This window comes from Mesocricetus auratus, unplaced genomic scaffold (assembly GCF_017639785.1).
Source record: "Mesocricetus auratus isolate SY011 unplaced genomic scaffold, BCM_Maur_2.0 Super-Scaffold_4256, whole genome shotgun sequence".
NCBI lineage: Eukaryota > Metazoa > Chordata > Mammalia > Rodentia > Cricetidae > Mesocricetus > Mesocricetus auratus.
In genome coordinates this window covers 100,277,416-100,296,522 of record NW_024429182.1, presented here as the reverse complement: position 1 = coordinate 100,296,522, position 19,107 = coordinate 100,277,416, and the positions used below count along the sequence as shown (strand labels likewise).

Here is a 19,107-nt window from a genome sequence, read left to right as displayed (position 1 = left end):
GAGAGGACACGGGCTAAAAGGACCCAAAACTGCTCAACTCATCTTACAGAGGAGGAAACAGGTAGGAGAGGTAGTGCGATTCTTCCAAGGCCGCATAGCCAGCTGGCTCCTTGTCACATGCTCCCCGCCAGGCCCCAGGAATTTCCAGCTCAGCCCAAGCTCAGGACACTCACCAGAACTCGCCATCATCCTGCACAGTCACGCCCATCTTCTCCCGCTCACTCTTGCTCACTTTCTTCCACTCCTGTGAGCTGGGATGTGAGTACCAGGGAGGAAACAGCCTAAGAAGAAGGGCCTGCCAGGACTACCTCCCCAAGACACAGCGCCGGGCCAAGCAGCGTGGTTAGAGAGACTGGGGGCCATGCCCAACCCAGCTCCCAGAAGCCTCCATTCCCTCCCGCCGGAGATCGTGACCTGCCTTTGTGCCAGGGCTGGCCAGTCGGGGACCAGGGCATCAGCGCCATTCAGAGAACTAGTGGCCTCCTCCCCACAGGTCAAGGTCAGTCACCCTTCTCCCGGCCACTGTCCTTGATGACCCCACCCCCAGACACCACACACACACTGGAAAGAAAGTGCGCTGTCTTTTCCTCAGGCCATCTCCCCTAGGCCCTGCAAGGCCTAGTGTCTGTCCTCGCCTCTGTGCCTGTACCCACCCCAGCCCCGGGGCCTCACGTGTCGCTCCAGGGCCCGTTCCACTCCCGCTCGCCCCAGGGGTTCCTCAGGCGGATCATGTCCAGCTTCTCTGACTTGAAGAAGGCCAGCAAGCCGTGGCCCAGGCGCACTTTGCGCACATCAGTGACAGCATACGCATGGCCCTTCACCAGGCCACACGCCAGGCGGGCCTCCATGTCAGCTGCTGTCACAGCCTGCAAGAGGACAAAGGCGCTCAGACAGGAGGCTCACACTGGAATCCAAACTAGGGCGCTGGCGCTAGACCAAGGAGCCACATCGCCCCCTTCAGATAGGGATGGTAATTGCAGTTGTACAGAAAGAGAACTTAACTTTGCTAAGGGGTCAGAACCCCAGGGGACCAACCACCTGCAGATGCCATCCCAGAGTATGCTGATGCCAACTTGCCCCAGGAAAGCCAATTGCTATATATTTACAATTTTTCAAGTCTTGATGCATAGGCCCAAGTGGCCTAGAATTCTCTTTGCAGACCAGGCTGGATTTGAACTTGGGGCAACCCTTCTGCGTATGCCTCACAAGTCCCAAGTTCTGAGATCACAGATGTGTAGCACCATGCCTGGTGGTAATGCTCAGGAATTTTTAAGAGCTGTTTGTGAGAACATGGGCAATAGGGAGCTGACTGTGGTGGGAGTGTTTACTCCACAGAACTCAGCGGATACCGCAAATCAGGGCTCCCCGTTTCTAGAGAGCCAGCTGACCAGGCACACAGATGGCCTTAAAAAAAAAAGATTTATTTATTTATTATGTATACAGTGTTCTGTCTGCATGTATGCCTACAAACCACAAGAGGGCACCAGATCTCATTACATATGGCTGTGAGCCACCATGTGGTTGCTGGGAATTGAACTCAGGACCTCTGGAAGAGCAGAGCAGGCAGTGCCCTTAACCTCTGAGCCATCTCTCAAGCCCCAGATGACTACCTTATCCTTGTTTCAAACCCTGCCTCCACATGAACCCACCTATCTTCCAGCAGTGATTGCCCAGAGGGCCCTCTTGAAGATCAGCTTCAGGCTACCTGCCCTAGGGACTCCCCGCCCTCTTCCAGCTGCCCATTAACTTTTGATGCCATATGTCTTGACAATGTGCCTCGAAGACGGGGATACAAATGCCCAAAGGAGTCTGAAGGGGGTCTGGATGGTGTTGGGGGCATTGCAAGGGACAGGGGGTTAAGGCTAGACTTGCATTGCTGCTCAGCACGGGGGACAGGCATCTGTGCTTTCCAGCTTCCATGTCCCCCATGGGGCCAAGGGTGGGTGTGGCCTGGGCAGACTCAGCCCCACCCCCTCCCACCCCAGGCTTGGGTCTGCCCGGCAGGCACCTTGATGGAGGCACTGATGAGACCGCCTCTGCTGTGCACCTTCAGCACCCGTTCAAAGAGCTGATTCCTCTTGGCCTCATCGTTGGCAAAGTCCCCTTCGGTCAGGTCGATGGGTTCGGAAACCCCACCTGTGAAATCTACTAGTGCGTCCGCCGTGTTGCCTCCATCCAGGGCCTGGTAACAACCTGCCAGCCTGGGGAACAATAGACACGGAATTCCCAGTTCAGGCTCCCAGAGCGGGTCTAAATCTTTTACCTCACACAGGAGCTGTCTGAAGCTCAGAAAGGAAGACAAGTGCTACGGTCTCACACCAAGCCACAGCACAGCCAACAACGGAGCCAACAACCCCAGGCCCACTCTGCCCAACTGAACGCCACCACTGTAGGACTCAAATTTCCAAAAATTCTGTGTAAATAATATAATTCATAGTGATAAAAATGTACAACTCTAAGGAGCTGGTTCTAAAAACAAATGCAGTATCTATGCTCTGGAACATTCTAGGAAGTATTGGGAAAGAATCTTTGGATAGGGAAAAATACTAGTGTTTGTTAGGTTTGAAAAGGCAGAACAGCTGGATTCCAGTTATGTTTTGAGGGGAAAGTAATAATTCCTTAGAAAAGCTTCTGTCCTGGGGAGATGAACTGTATGTGGGATTGGGAGCTCTGCATCAGTTTCCTTGAGGGAACTGTAAAAAGATATTAAAGCATTTGCCATGTGTGCCACAACGAACGTGAACTTGAACAGCAGAGACACACAGCACAGAAACCATCAGTAGTCACTGAAAAGACAAACCCACAAAACTGTGCCATGCTATGGAAGGGTGCCTACGAGTAAAAACGCACCAAAGACGTTACAAGAAGCTGGCCTGTAACCTCAGCACAGGGATTGGGAGTTCAAGGCTAGCTTCTGCCACACAGGGAGCTTGGGGAAAGCCTGCATGAGAGTCTGTCCCACAACAACAAAAATGATACTGAAACAACTGTCCTTGATAGAGGACAGTGGGGATAAACGAGGTATCTGGGGGGCACAGATGCTAACAGTGATGATGCCTAAAGCAGGAAGAGATGTGACCTTCGTGGTTTTCTATACTTTTTGGATTTGTTCTAAAAGGCACATGCTCATTTTTACAACTTTAAAAGTAAGAGCTGGGGAGGTGGCTCAGTGGTTAAAGCAACTGTCAGGAAAGTGTAAGAGCTAGAGTTCAAATCCCCAGAAACCATGTCAAAGCAAGTGGATATGGAGGCCACCTGTGATTCTAGCCTTGGTAGGCAGAGACGGGATCCCGAGAGCAAGACGGCTAGCAAGGCTCGCCATATCAGTGAGCTCTGGGTTTGACTGAGAGACCCTGCCTTAGTGAGCAAAGTGAAAGAGCAAGCCAGGACGTTTCCAACATTGACCTTAGAACTCTCAGGCACACACATACACACACATGCACACATACCCGCACGTGTGTACAAGTGTGTCCATACATATGAAAAAATGTGCCTAAGTACAACACACACACACACACACGCAGAGAGAGAGAGAGAGAAAGAGGGGAGATAAATGAACAAAAAAGCAAGCATGAAATAGTGCAGCAATATGGAGAGTTCCTTAAAAAGTTACATCTTGAACTGTCACATGACCCAGAAGTTCCACTGCTAGGAAACACTGGAAAAGGGTCAAAGCGGAGACTTAGACACCTGAATAACCATGATGACAGTGGCACTGTTCACAGCAGCCGAGAGGTGGGTGCTGTCCAACTGTCAATCTGCAAACACATATAGCGTGTTCAGCCATGAACATAACCAGACCTTGAAAACATCACCCTGAGTAAAAGAAGCCAGACCCAGAGGAACAGAAATAGCAGAATTCCCCATATATGGGGTGCTCAGGAAAGGCAGATTCATAGGTAAGAAGAGCAGGAGTTCACTTGGCTACAGGAACAGGAAGGGAAGTTATTGATTAATGGGGGAGAATTTCTGCTGGAGGGGGGCGTGAAAATATTTTGGATGTAGGCAATGATGACAGCACTGTGGGCGGTAGTTATTGGACAGTAAGTTGGTGGTTTAGCGAGAAGTACTCTGTGTGTGTGTGTGTGTGTATAATCAATAAAACTTTATTTAAAAAAAACAAAAACAAAAGCTAGAACTGTAGCTCAGTGGCGGAGCACCAGCCTAGCCGGGACGAGACCTTCCACCGCAGTCCCACCAATGGCAGAGGAGACACTGGCCGCCAAAGGACTGGCTCTCCTCTTTTAGGGTTAAATTCTCAGGCGTTTCTCTGCATTCGTTTTTCCTCTTCTTTCCTCTCCTCCATGCAGGCTCTTGAACTCAAAGTCTTGTGATTCCTCTCACACTCTCTGCCCCCTCCCAGCCCGTCACACACATCTTCCAAAGGCCTAGGAAGAGACTCCTTCCGCACTGGCTGAAACCAGCTGGCATCCCTGCCCCCAGATGCCCCACTCCTCAGCACAGCTTTTCTGGTGCTCATTCTGGGCCAGGTCCTACACGAGGAAGACAGGCATCTGGCCCAGATCCAGACCAGATCTCAGGTGCCGCATCCCAGGAAAGGTCTCCAGAGGAGTTCGGCAGTGTGCCGGTGAGGGTAAGATCTCCTGCCATAAATGTGAGTGTCAGCCTTGCCTCAAATGCTGCAGGGTGTCTGCCTGGACCCCATCTTCTCCCAGTTCTTCCCCTCATAGTTCTAGTCTCCACTCCACCCATCACAGACCTAGCAGGTAGGCCCAAGGACCTAGGCTCTGAGCATGCTGTGGACACCAGCCCTTCACCTCTCTGTGACCGGAGTCTTTCCTCAGGGCCTATGGAGCCCAGCAACAGCTCACACTGGCCTGGCAACTCAGTCTGGTCATCCCACCTGGTGATCCCACCCAGACAGCTCCTCCTGGTCAACCCACCTGGCCACCCCGCCTGGCCACACCTACTTGGCATAGGCCTTCTCCACCAGGGCACACCAGAACTCATTTCTGGAGTTGGAGTGGCAGTAAATGAGCTGGTTGTTGACTGTGGGCAGCCGGTCATCGATGACCACGTCCACCCACTCCCCGAAGCGCCAGAATTGGAAGTGGAAGATGCCAGCATAGGCATCAGGCTTCTCAGGGTCCCATTCTTGCTCCTTCCAGTCTGGGATGACCTAGGTGGGGAAAAGGGAGAAGATGAGGGCATCGAGAGGCATTTGGCTCCTGAGGAAAAGGGGGTACGCGTCCCCAAAGAAACAGGAGTACAGGGTTCCATTCCATCGCCGCATGGACACTGTGGAACTTGTGAGCACTCTGGTCTTGGGACCTGGGTTCCATGTCTGTCAGATCCAGAGACTCGGGCCCTTCTAGCCACAGTGTTTAAGATCCACAACAGCCCTCCTCACATCTGTCCAGCCACCCCAACCATCCAGGCTAGCCTCACATGGAAACCAGCAGCCATGCCAGACTCCTCACGGTCTCCCTCTCTACCTAAGCAGGTCCTCCCAGCTCCCGCCTTCCCGCCAGCACCACCTTGACCCCCTCACCATCTCTGGTTCCCCGACACTGTAACAGCATTGACACCCACAGTCACCTACTCAGCAGCAAACTGACAAAACAATGTCACTGCCATAAGATGCCTCCCCAGCCAACCTCCCTTCTCTATCTGCTCATGGTTCCCAGTCCAGCTCCCTGCCCTCATTCCTCACATTCCTCCTTCAGGGGTCACCCTATATGTCCAGGAAGCCCTCCTTAACTCTAGACCAGACAGGAGCCCTCACCCCTCAGCCTCTGTGCCAAGCACATCTCTAAAATCCATACTCTCACTGGGTTAATACACCAAGCGCGCATATTACGCTTCATTCAAGGTCTTTCTGTGAAGGATCAGCTTCCGTGGGCAGAGCTCCCTATCTGCTTTACATCCACCTGGCCCAGGTGCATGTGTGTTACACATATGATGACTGAATGAATAAACTCACAGATACCCATTTGGACTCTAATGTCTAATATTTATGGAACATCTTATGAATGCCAGGGCTTGGGCCTGACACAAATAGGTCAATGTAATTTCCACAGAGCCTCCATAAAGAGATTGCTATTACCCATCTTGGCTTGACAAGTGAGAAAATTAATGCTCAGAGAGGGTAAGCCATTCATCCAGAGTCACAGAGTTTGGAAAATAACAACAATAAAAGCACATCTTCTTTGGAGGCAGATCAGGGTTTGAGTGTAGGATTCAAGTCCAGGCCTGTGTGTTTGCTGATGAGTTGTTTAGCAGTATAAACCACTGTGTGGGCCCTGGACTGTGCTAAGCATTGAGGACCAAGATGACCAGACATAGTACATTCCCTCTAGAAGGCACAAAAGCACCCACGGTTTGGAGGGGAGGGGGAACAGGGAACCCTGGAGCTGCCACAGCTATAAGATGTCCTAGGAGCTGGCATAAGTGTGTCCTGAGGACTCGAGGACAAAGAGAGGTCATCTGAACAGCAGGAGGCAGGCAGGGAAGAGGGACACCTCAGCCCTCTATGTCAGGGTGACCAGCTCACCCTGCTATGTATGAACAAAGCACAGGCAGCTCCTTCTAGAAGAAAGTCACTGTGGCTCAGACAGCAGCGCCCAGGCACACAGGCTGGGTTGGCACACGGCTGCAGCCTGACTGAGAGGCGGGGCTGGTTGGAGCCTGCACCCTCACACTCATTAGGGATGTGTTGTTTACACGCCTCACACTATCAATGGGGACACCAGCAAAGGAGAGTAGTCTCTGGTGAGATGAAGATGCCAGCTCTGGGGAGCGGCACTACTACCCCTCCTCTGGAAGGAGCCCTGTGAAGGGCCAGGCACAGGCCAGTTGCTTACTGTGGTGCCCCCCCCATAGCTATACAGGATGATGCCCTGGGAAGCTGCTGGAAGAGGCTGCCGTAAGCAAGGTTCTAACATAGGTTTAGCAACCTTGGCCCTGGTCTGCAAGCAGTATCGCCAGCTGCTTCCTTTCTTCTCCCTACCTCTGCCTACACCCAACTCTGTGACCTTTTGAAATAAAAGCTCCCAAGTTGACCTCTGCCCCAACCCCTCGCACTGCCTCCCTAGCTTTCTTTAAAGAACACTGGATAAAAAATGGGGCCTGTATAAGGTGGGGTCATCCCACTGCACAGATGGGAAGGCTGAGGCCCAGAGAAACTGCCCAAGCATACAGAATCATACCCAATGGCAGAAAGCCACGCCCAAGGCCCTCCCGCGAGACTCTGCCCTGGGTGCTCTGGACTGTGAGGGAAGGGAGGAGGGGGAGCCCTCAAAGGGCATGGGGAGGTATGCTGGGACCTGGGGGGTCATTAGTCAGGCACAAGGCTTGGCCCTGAGCCCAGTGTGGCCCAAGAAGCAGCTAATGAGGCTCCAGGGCCAGAGATTCAGAGTCAGGATCCCTCGAGGCCTCAGGTTCCCCTCCTGCATCATAGCCATAAGAACTGGCATGGGGTGGGTTCCACAGCAGCTTTTAACCCTCAGTCTCTCTGCTGCCTGCTGGGCAATGAGGGTGGGAGGAGACAGTCCAAGCACATCTGCCCACATGCCCTATCTGGCTATGTCACACGTCAAGGAGGTCCCCTGCCTCCCTATCTAGGCCAAAAGATTCAGGAAGCTGCCACAAATAGACCCACCTGGGCGAGCTTTAGGAAGGGAATGGTGCCGCAGTGAACATGTTCAAGTTCATGAGGTCACAGACATACCAGAGACGGGTAGCAAATCGACTTACTTCTGGAGAAGGGAAATGTAAAGAGAAAGAATGAAACAGCACCCTGTCTTTCTCTGCATAGCAGAACAGAGGGCAACCAAAAAAGGGAGGAGGGTCTCTGTCTGGGAGCAAACCCCAGGCAGTAAGTGTGGAAGAAAGGATGGTGGTGAGTCGCTTTTGCTTTGAAGCCATTGATGGACGAATGAACGTGGGTATAAAACCCTAGCACTGGGTTGTGAGGCACGGGGGGGGGACAAGAAGACTGAATTCTAGGCCTGCCTGGGCTAGACCCTGTTTCAAAAAACTAAAAAGGGCTAGGAATGCAGCCCACTATGGAAGCACTTGCCTAACATGGAGGATGGGTAATATGGGTTGGATTCCCAGCACCAAACAATCCCAATGTGGTATCTTCATGCCTGCCATGCCTGGACTTAGGAGGTGGAGAAATGAAGACCGGAAATTCCCACGTGACCGCATACCACGTTCTAGGCTGGCCTCATGTATGAGACCCTGTCTGAAAAACATTATTCAATTTCAATGGTCACTTCACATCACAAAGCGGCGCGGGGGCGACGATGACAAGATGTGACTTCTGCATTCATCTTACCAAGCTGCTGGGACAAACCCTGGGTTACAGGAAAGCCAGAGAACATGTCAGACATCGCCATGAAGATTCAGCCAACAAAATCCATCCAGTGAGAAATCCATACAATGAATGCCTCAGTTTCATCAATAAATAAATTGCAGGGGAAATGAAAAGAAATTGGGCCATGGATCTGAAGGACTTCTGTTGGGATCCCACTTAAGCAAACCTCCAAACCTGTGTATCTTTGGAACCAGTGCCCTGACTGTTTTAATGATTCAAAGTAGGCACCCCTAACCTGAGAGGCCAAACTCCCAAATCCGAGTGTTTTGAGCACTGGCATGATGTTCAGAAAGTCTGAGAGTCTGGAGCTGCGGGTTTGGGGTTTCAGATTAGGAATGCACAACAAGAAAAGTATATCTAAATACCAAATGGGGTTCCAAACATTTTTGAATGACTTTAAAACATTTTGGTTGAATATTAGTATCATAGTAAGTATACTTACTATACATATTTAAAAGTTAATGTGTATGGGTATGCTGCCTGTATGAATGTCTGTGTGCCTCTTGTATGCCTGACAACTGCAGAGGCCAGGACGTACAGACAGTTGTGAGCCATCACATGGGTGCTGGGAATCAAACTCGGGTCCTCTGGAAGAGCAACTGGCACTCTCTCCAGCCCTATAGCCGCATATCTTTTAAACGATTCCTTCTCCCTCAGGACCGCACCCATCAACATCTGTGGGTGAGCAGATGTGGGGGGCGTTGAGAGGAGCACAGATGCAGTAAGAAGTGGCTGCTCTGAGGGGAGGCTGTGCAGTCCCTATCTGTCACCCGGGACACCACAGCATGAGCTAGCAGCGGGAACCTGCTGACCTTCTCACTTCATGCCCCAGCATTCCCTCCCTGTGGGTCCCACAGAAATCTGCCATGATTGCACACCTCATGATGCCTCACCGTGGCAGGTCCTGTGTGCCTGGCTCTACCTGCACTCTCCTTTCCTTTATCCCCGAGAGGCTCACCCTTGGCAGCTGGGCAGCCCCTCGTGGCCCCCAGCACTAGTCTCTTCTCTCACCCACTTGGAGGGATCCTTAACGGGGCTGCAGCCAAATGTGGTTCCTGCTGGGATCCCCAGCACCCAGTACAGGGCCTGGCCCAGCACTGAAGCTGACTGGGAAATGTGAATGCTGGTCCGAGTGAGGCCCCTAAGCTCCCTAGCCCCACCTCCCGGGCTGTTACTATAACAGAAGGCCATGAGGACCTTCACATGCTGAAGAGGGCTGTGGTATCTGCAGACATGTCACTCTGAGAACCTAGGGGCAAGGAGGCAGATAGCCTCAGAGAAGTCTCTCTCCCGGAGTCATCAAGGACCTCCAACACCACCCACCTCGTGTGTGTGTGTGTGTGTGTGTGTGTGTGTGAGAGAGAGAGAGAGAGAGAGAGAGAGAGAGAGAGAGAGAGAGAGAGAGAGAGAGAGAGAGAGAGAGAGAGAGAGAGAGATCCACACACTGCAGAGAGGGTGCCCCACAGCGCCCTCTGGTGTTGAGTTCCCTGGGCACGTCTCAGACTAGAGAGCCTGGCTGGACTCCCCCTTGGGCAGCTCCTGTCTATGCTGGTCTTTGGGGGTCAAGAGCCCAGGAGAGGTGACACTGCCTAGGACCTGTGTGTAGTGTGAGCAAGTGTGAAAGCGAGTGTGAGGAAGGGGGGACAGGCTGGAGCTTTTCCGATCTCCGCCTTAGATGCCAGGGCTAATTGCGGGCACTTCTGAGCAACCTTGATGAAATGGAGGGTGGGGGTTGCAAGGGGGATTCCGTGTCTCCCCACTAGCAGTCTCCCACTCTGAGATCCCTCAAGTCTCAGTTTCTGGTTTCACAGGCCTCAGATTCCCCGGGAAGTCATGCAGCATCCCTGTGTCCCCAGGACAGGGAGTCCAGAGCTCAGGATGGGCAACACTGCTCGGGTCACAGTGACTCCTATTCTGGTTCTCCACCGTCTGGGCACAGCGTGATGGTTAGAGGCCCCTTCAGCTGGGGCATCCGAGCCTGATCGTAAGGAGGGAAAACTCATCCCATTACCACCGTCTGGGGCCACAGAGCCTGGCCTGGCGCCTGCCTGTCCCTCCACGACACCTACTGCTATCAGCACTGGCCTGCTGTGGAGTCACAGGCACCGTCCTTTACTTCTCTGAACCTTAAGTTCTTGTGCAGTGGACATTCCTCCCACCCGTCTCCCAGGACGATTTATATGTCTGTAGGAAGCCGCTGACAAACAAGTGACTTCCGGGTGCTGGCTCCACTGACACTTGGTTTGACTTTCCCAGCACCTGGAAGGGAGGCGGCGCTGTGCCAGGCAGAAGACAGCCTGGGACCACACAGCTGGTCAGGAGCTGGTAGCACAGGGCCCCAGAGCCGCAGATGCTGGCTCTCTGCCAGGCAGAGGCTCCAGAACAGCGAGACTCCTCGCCCCATGATCCCCAATGGTTTCCGTGGCAAATGGGGCGTGCCCACCGTATGTGTACACCGTGGGGACAGGGCCAGACCACTGCAATTCACAGGGGCTGGAAGCTGGATTCCTCTCCTGAACTTGGACCCTCTCAGAGGCCAGCTTCAAGGCTGGCTGGGCAAAATGGATGAAGGCAGTTTGTGGAGGGGCAAACACAGGTTCTTGAGCCAGGGGAGACAGCACAGGGAAATGTCTCTGAATGGAGAGTGGGACAAGGTGACAGAGGCTGAGGGGAGAACCCCTGGAGTGCTCTGAAGCTGGGGACATTGGTAAGCCGACCCATGGGTCCCTCTGACATCTTCCTCTGTGGGAAGTCATCCTAATATGCTTGGGTCCTCAGAAGAGGTGGGAGAACATATTTCCCAAGCCCATCACAGGATGTCACAATTGTGGGATCCAAGGGTCAGGGGCTCAGAGCCCAATTCCCTGCCCACTCCTCCATGCCTCAGGATGGAGGCCTCCTTCACTGGGCCTCAGTCATACCTATTCAAAAAATGGGTGAATATGGGAGGTAATGAGGGCTGAGCCATGAAGGATCAGTGGGACTTTAGGGTGACAGTCCCCAGCTATCCCAGTGTCAGAGCCAGAGGAGACAGTTTCGAAGAGACGAAACAATACCAGAGACTAACTTGGAAGGTCAAGCCCAGGAGAGGGTGACAGGCTCCTAGAGGACACAGCCAAGCCGCGACCAAGACCAGGCTAAACTGGTGTGAATCTTGCCCACTCCGCTCCCAAGGTCCCCGCCCCAAGCATGGTCTAAGCTTGCTCTTTCATACCCCAGGGACTGGGTTGGTCCCTGCAGGAGAGCCAGGAGACCTAAGACGGGTGAAACCCAGACCTGATACGGGGACCTCACTGCTCAACCTCATCCTGAAGGCTGGCAGGATGGAGTTCCTCAGAACTGCAAGGGCCCACAGGGAAGGCGTCTGAATGAGCTTGCAGCAAGAGATTTAAAAAAAAAAACTACAGCACAGAGGCGCACCACACCACACTACAGGGGTGAGGGCATGCAGTCTTTATTGGGGACATGAGACAGGCACAGGAGACACACTCAGGTCCCCACAGTGCAAATGGGGAGAGACAGAATTGGGGAGCAGGCAGTGTTATCCAAAGGGGTCTCAAGAGCGATAGGGAGAGGTCAGAAAGGTAGGGGCCCTGTCCGGGTATGGCTCCCTAGAGTCAGCAGCATCTAGAAGCACTAGCCAGTGCTCCTGCAAGCATGAGATGGCACAGCTACCAGAGCCAGTGCCACAGCCTGTCCCCTGCCTCCCGAATCCTGACACTGAGCTGGGGCTTGCCCTCCTGACAGCCACCCACGGAGACAGCTCCTACCTTCAGCTCTTGGTGCATGGGTATCTCAGACAGAGGCAGCACTGAGACACAGCAGGTGGCATTGCTGAGGTGCCCTGGCTGATGCTAGGGGGCAGGTGAGGCTTTTCCTCAAAGGGAGCTCTCAGCATGCACGGGGTGAAGGAAAACGAGGCTTAGGGCAGGGATGAATCTGCTGATAACTGTGCCACAGTTTCCCTGTCAATTTGGTGAGTGGGCTGTCCTGATAGCCTCTGAATCCAGTGTCAGTTACCACATCTGGACCCCCTCAACCCACTTTAGACATCAGACATTTTAACTGCCCCCAAGCCTTAGATCCATGTGCCTCCGCTCCAGTGGAACAACCGGTAAATGCCCAGAAGGGTGACAGCCGGATACAACACCGGTGTTCCTGACCAGCGAGCTGCAGAGGCCAGCCGTCCGAACAGGGACACTCTGGCTCGGGGCCCTGGACCCCTCTAACTCAGTTCTCTGCTTCACCACTGAGCCTCCGTCTCCCAGTTCAGGAAGCCCTGCACCAAGCAGGACTCAGGCAGAGTCACCCCCACCAAGCCCAGGAACCAGGACCAACTGCTTAACCGCTGAACTAAAGGTAGCCTTATTCCTGACTAGGATTAGCCATTGGGCATGCATCCATACAAATATAGCATGCTATCTCTCAATATATATGTTTCATGTGTGGGTAGCTAGACCTGTACCAGCTTCTACATTTCCCTTCTCCACAGAAACCTGGGCCGGACCTGCAAAGTCAGCCACCCTCTGCCAGACAGACCAAGCCCAGTGTCTTGAAGGTCACAGCAGGCTGATGCTGACACCAGGGGAAGCACCTTCCCCCTGCCAGAGTGCCACTGGGCGTTGGCCTCCTGACTCCAGCTTTGGTCAGCAGGCAAATGCCTTTTTGCCAGGTTCCTCTGAAGGCAGTTCCTGTCACGTCTCAAGTCTCCCGTCCCTGAAGGGAATCAGTGGCTGCTTGTCTGGATCTCTTGGTTAGTCTCTTGGTCTCTCAATCACTCTCTCTCCACCACAATGAAGCAGAGATGGCAGATGCCCAAGATGTCCCTCCATCTGTGCATACGGACCCGAAAGACTTCTACTGTCTATAGTAGCGGTGTCCAGCTTCTAGACTATGGAGCCATGGGACATCCCTGTGAGCCGTAGCACTGGAACTAGGGAAATGTGGAGGGGGGCAGGTAGGACTCAGGGGGCCTCTGGCCAAGTCAAGCACAGAAGGAGCAGCTAGAAGAATGTCCCCAAAATACACACGAAGGGGGAGGTTCAGGCAAAGGAGAGTTGTGGGCCAGAGGCAGGGCAGCCAGAGCTGTCATCAGAGCTGGTTAAACACCACAGAGGCCTTGAGGTTGGCAGGTTCCACCCCCTCGCCAAAGGTGATAAGGAAATACATGACCTTGCGGATTTTGGCCAGGTCAGACAGGCGCTCCCCAAATTCCAGGGCATCGGCCTCATTCCAATCCATGGCGACGGAGTCTTCCTTGCGCCAGAAGATTGCGGCAGGGTCCAGCAGCTGGCGTGTCATGAGGTTGGTGAGGTCAGGCGTCCAGTTCTGCGAGGTGCCCGTGATGGTGACCTTGCCTGGCTTGTCCAGGACCACGTCCCAGCGGTCGAACTGCAGCTTCTGTTGCTGGATGAAGTCGAGACGGTAGACAGACTCAGCCGGCCGGAGCAGCTTCTCGCCATCCTGCCGCTTCTCCCCACGCTGCTTCAGACTCTCCACTCGGAGCCGCATCTGCTTGGTCAGGTCCTGGTCCAGAACCAGCGGCATATCCAGCTGCTGCTTCTGCGGCCCGTCCTCTGCCATGGCCCAAGTGCTACAGCTGCTGCCACTGCTACCACTCCCACCGACGACAAGGAGCCAAGTGGACTGGAGCCTCGGGTGCTAAGAGAAGAGGCCACCTGAAAGCCCGCCTCCCTTTCCTTCCCAGCCACTGGGCCTTTCTGGCCCCGCCCAGTTCTCAGGACAGGGGACACACGAGTGTGTGTCCAACTGCCTCCTCTCTGTTCCTTGCAGAAGTAGTAATGCCGTGCTGTGGGGAGGCTGGAGGGTGACAGGCTCCTTAGGGACCAGAGCACTGATGTCAACTGCTGTGGCAACCTCCTTGACTACAGTAGTCGTGGCAAGCTGGAGGCTTGCTTGTTTGTGAAGAATGGAGTACTCCACAGTGCAGCAGGGAGAGAGGTGGGGACAGACACACGCAGGCAACTGAAAACTGTCCAGGGAGAGGGGACAGGGCAGCACCATGAGGCATTCGTCCCTGGTTGTCTGTGGTCAGCCAACCAACTTAGGGCCATTGTTGCCTCCGCCTCCCTTCATTCTTTCAGAGCCAAGTCCTGTCAGTTCTGCTTTCCAAACGCCCTGGGCATCTCCTTCTCCTATAACATCACCAGGACCCAGCCCAGCTGCCACCTCCCATCTGAACCTGGAGCGCTCAAATGCCAAATCACCTGCCAGGCAGATGGCTGGCTCTGCTCCTGGAAGCTGCGGTTTGATTAATCTTACTACACACTGTACCACATTGCCACAGGTCGGGCGCTCACTTCCATCAAAATCCCGCCAGCCATTCCAGCTGATCCCGCCCCCCAGGAGACGTGAGGCCAGGGAAGAATCAGGAGACCCACATACTGACGAGTGTCGGTGGGAGGCAGAACCCAGCCAGTGTATGTGGCAGATGGCAGAACTGGAGTGTGACGTGCATCTGGCCGTGGACGTACAGAGATGCTGCTGTCAAGGGATGTCACACACAGGAAAGGCGTGGGGTAAGGTGTAGTAACCAAAACAGCCGGAAGGGTTTAGGGGACAGAAGCACACTGCATTGCTAGATGGAGGCAAGGTGAACAGAGGGATCTTGGGGCATCATGATGGGCCGCTTGCTTGCTCTGGTGGTTGTTGTTAGTTTTATTTAGTTTTGGGGGGAGGGACAAGGCCTCACTGTGAGCCTCCCAAGTGCTGGGATTACAAGTGTGAGCCACCACAGCACGCTGTTTTTATACGGGGTTGTTTGCTTTTGCAGTACTGGGAACTGAGCCCAAGGCGTCTATCACTGAACTACATCCCCTAGATCCATTCTTTTTTACTATAAAGGCAGGAACCCAGCAGGAAGCCTAGACTGGTTTCAATCTCCCAATTCTCCTGCCTCCTTTGTCCTAAAGTCCCCAGTGATATCCATGACAGATCCTGGATTCCGTTTCCAGTGCTGAGAAAAACAAATCAACCTCAAGCCCGGAGGTGAGCTTGGGGCCACTAGCAGCAATTCCAGCAAACAGTATGGCCAGAGAAGAATCAAGTTACCCGTTCACTCACTGGTCTTCAGGACACCATGGCTGAGAGCTGTTAGTGAAGGGCTTCCACTTCCTCTCTGAAGAGAAACGCTTCTGTGCTTCTAGAACAACATTCTGATCTTACATTGTTTCACTGCATGTGTGTGTGTGTGCATACATGTGTGTGTATACGTGTGAGTGCACATGTGTGTATACATATGTGTGAGTGCACGTGTGTGTGCATACATGTGTGTATATACGTGTGTGAGTGCACATGTGTGTATACATGTGTGTGAGTGCACATGCATGTGTATATGTGTATATACATGTGAGTGCACATGTGTGTATACGTGTGTATATGCATGTGTGTGAGTGCACATTTGTGTGTATACGTATATATATGTGTGTGAGTGCACATGCGTGTATACATGTGTGCATATACATGTGTGTGAGTGCACATGTGTGTATACGAGTGTGCACTGTGTGCACACATATGTGCATGTGTGTGTATAGGCGTGTGTGTATACATGTATGTGTATATGTGTGCATGTATACGTGTGCATGTGTTTGCGTGTGTGAACGTGCCATGGGGCACATGTGGAGGTCGAGGGAAAACTTGCGGGACTCAGTTCTCCCCAGCCACCATATGGGTTCCAGGACTGCCAGGCAGCAGGCCCTTTACCCACCAAGCCACGCGGCAAGTCCAATTTGAATTTGTGTTTCCTTAAGTGCGTGAGAGAGTGTGTGCACAAGTGTGAATAAGGGAAAGTCAGAGTGTGTGGTTGATAGCTGATGTGTGAGTGGGTACTGGGGACAGAACTCGAGCTTTGCACAGGGCCAGCAGGTGCTTTCCTGCTGAACTGGACTCCAGCCCTTGTTTTGTCGGTTTGTGTCTCCCCTGGACCAGACACCCTGGCAGGGAGGGCGTGTGTCTGCCTTGTTCATCACGGTAAATGAGAACGTGATTTGCCATGCTCAGGGGATGTTCAGAAAGCTGAGTGACTGGCAGAAATGCTGAATGCTGAATGAATGAATGAATGAATGAATGAACGAATGACAAAGACAAAGGGTGATGAGGGGGCTCAGAGGCCTAGAAGGTGAGGACGAGACGTGTCTGAAGCACTCCAGGGAAAGGGGTTCTACACAAGCTGTGGGAATGTTAACAAGTGGTTGAGGTGAGGATGGACGGAGCTGATGCCAAGAACTACGATCAGAGTAATGGGGGTCAAGGGCAGAGGACAGGTATTAACCTCATAGACACAATGACGCCCAGAAAGGCTGAGAAATTAGAGGTGCCAAGCACTTGGTTCCAGGCAGCAAGCCAGCACAGCAGGCTGGCAAGGACAGCAATGCCAGAGGCTGAGGCTGAGTAAGCTGGCACCTGTACAGACAGACACAGGCAGGGAAAGAAGCCGGAGTCCTGCATCCCGAGGGAAGGGGGGGCAGCCTCTCCTACTCCCTAACGGGATCCAGGCCCACAGAACCTCTAGGGGGGTGGCCTGGCCCACTCCCGGGGACAGGGGTACGTACACACACCTTACGGGAACGCTGTGACTGCTGTGATGGGGACCCACAGACAGGGCAGTAGAAGGACCAGCAGAGAGCTGTGTCATGTTTGTGGCCAGTCAGGGAAGATGGAGGGTGGCTGCAACTCAGCCAGCGGCTGGGCAGACCCTGTGAGGAGCCGCCCAAGGCTGGATGGGAAGGGACGCACCACTCTAAAGTGGCATCTGTGGCTGCAGAAGTGAAAACATCCCAGACAATCTCCTCAGCCTTGGGCGGAGAAAGGAAAACAAGGAAACCCCTAGCACTGCTGCCTCTGGGTGGCGAAAGTCACTGCGGCCTTGTGTGCACTTCCTATCTTCCAGTCCCCAGAACATTCTGTGCACACCGGACACGGTTAAGTCCTCCCTTCACCACTTCTCAGTGAACCAGCTCGTACCTGAGGCATGAGCTGGGAGGGAGTGGGTAACACTCGATGTATTGTTGTTGCTTCTGTCGTTAATGAGACAGGGTTTAATGAATAGCTCAAGTGGGCCTTGAACTCAAGATCTCCCCGCTGCAATCCCTGAAAGCTGGGAAACGTTTAAACTGGAAACAAAGATTGCCTGATCCCAACACCCCCTAGCTCTCCCCAGCACTGCCCAGGACTGACAGGCCCCTGCCTCACTCCCTGCCCTAACTGCAGTATGCTCTTGCTTTGCGCTATGGTCACTTCTGTCTTTACTTCCAGCCAGAACCCCAGCTGGCTACTCCTGGGTCCCAGGCAGCTGGGAACAGGCAGCAGACCCATCCCATGTTTGGGGTTGCACTAGGCACTGGAGAGGACATCTCCCAGAGAACCTTGTATCTGGTCTAAGCCGAGCCTGGTGACAAGTATTTAACCTAACCATATCCTAATTGTGGGTTCACGGGGCCTGATGACCTCAAATAATCCACTGTCTGCCTTGGGGAACAAACTACTGAGCTGGAGGAGGCCATACATACACACACACACACACACACACACACACACAGAGAGAGAGAGAGAGAGAGAGAGAGAGAGAGAGAGAGAGAGAGAGAGAGAGAGAGAGAACAGATAATTTGGTGAGATGCACAAGGAAGGCACTTCTAAATGCCCAGCCTGGAAAGTCAGGCCAAGGTCAGTGACTACTTTGAATCCTGTGCCGCCAGGAGGAAGGGCAAGTGTGTCCCAGGCATGATACATGAAACTCACCCAGCACTGGGAAAGCTCAGGTAGGCGGGGTTTGGGGTGCAACTCACCCCTACTGCCCTTCCAGGGGAAAAAACAGAATAGGGCAGGGGAGGCCCTGCAGGGCAACGGGACAGAACAAGAGGGGTGACAACAAACAGGGACCAGTCAGTGGGGACAGCAGGGGATGTAAGGCACAGTAATGAGCTCCCCAGGGCCTCCTTGCATGAGCCAGGGACTGTCACCACAGCAGCACCCGGAGGTGGAATGCAATTAGTCTAGAGTACCTAACCCCGGGGCCAAACTCCTATAAGATCAGCCTGGGAGACCAGCAGGGTTGGAGTCTCAGCCCTATAGAAGGCTGAGGTTCCACACTGATACGAAGCAGGCCTCCAAGGAGGCCACCTCCTCCACCAGCTAGACAGGAAGCAGGGCCTGGGGGGCCAAGACAGTGAGACAGCAGGATGAGCATCTTCCCTGTCAATGCATAGCCAGACCTGGTTAGGCTCCAGTCCATCAAGAGTCCCATGGGAAATGGGCAGCAAGGTCAGCTTTGGAGCCACAGGGCTGTACTGGGCTCAAGGTGGGGCAGCTCTCTGTTTCCCAAGCTTTTGGGTCCTCCCTCTGCTCACCACACCAGGCTCAGCAGGAAGGGGCAGACAGGGCCAGCTCTGCCCCTGGGGAGTTCACCTCTAGGGGGGAGACTCAGGTAAACAGGCAATTACAGGACAAGGTGGAGCAGCACCCAGGGCCCACATGCCCCTCCAGCCTCCGGCCAAGGCCCTGAAGCCATTGCTCAGAGGACAGTTCCGGTCTGAATCCACTCTGGCCCTTGACACCCGCAACAGACACATCCTCCCTCGCCCTGCAGTCTGAGGCTATTCAGCATAGACTCCCCACCATAAGCCATGTCAGTGGGCTCTATCTGAGCACCAAAGGCCCACAACATGCAGCTGCTGTGGCCCTGACAGGGACACCTACTGGGTGGTTATGGCCCACACTGTTCAGAAGACAGGAAAGGATATTAGAGGACA

The 19,107-nt window shown here is 53.6% G+C and overlaps 1 protein-coding gene across 7 annotated transcripts in view; it reads right to left on the bottom strand.

Moving 5' to 3' along the window:
• Window positions 1-19,107, bottom strand: part of Capn5 (calpain 5) — a 55,762-nt gene that overhangs the window by 9,861 nt on the left and 26,794 nt on the right. For 6 of the 7 annotated variants that reach the window (XM_005073956.4, XM_040728190.1, XM_013116355.3 and 3 more), the window contains exons 4-7: window positions 4,932-5,140; window positions 2,009-2,201; window positions 673-866; window positions 174-251 (exon numbers count right to left, since the gene is read on the bottom strand). In XM_005073956.4, the coding sequence (XP_005074013.1) occupies window positions 174-251; window positions 673-866; window positions 2,009-2,201; window positions 4,932-5,140 (674 nt within the window). Of the gene's footprint in view, window positions 1-173; window positions 252-672; window positions 867-2,008; window positions 2,202-4,931; window positions 5,141-11,779; window positions 14,003-19,107 lie in introns of those variants that run through there. The other variant, XM_013116356.3, reaches the window with a different exon arrangement.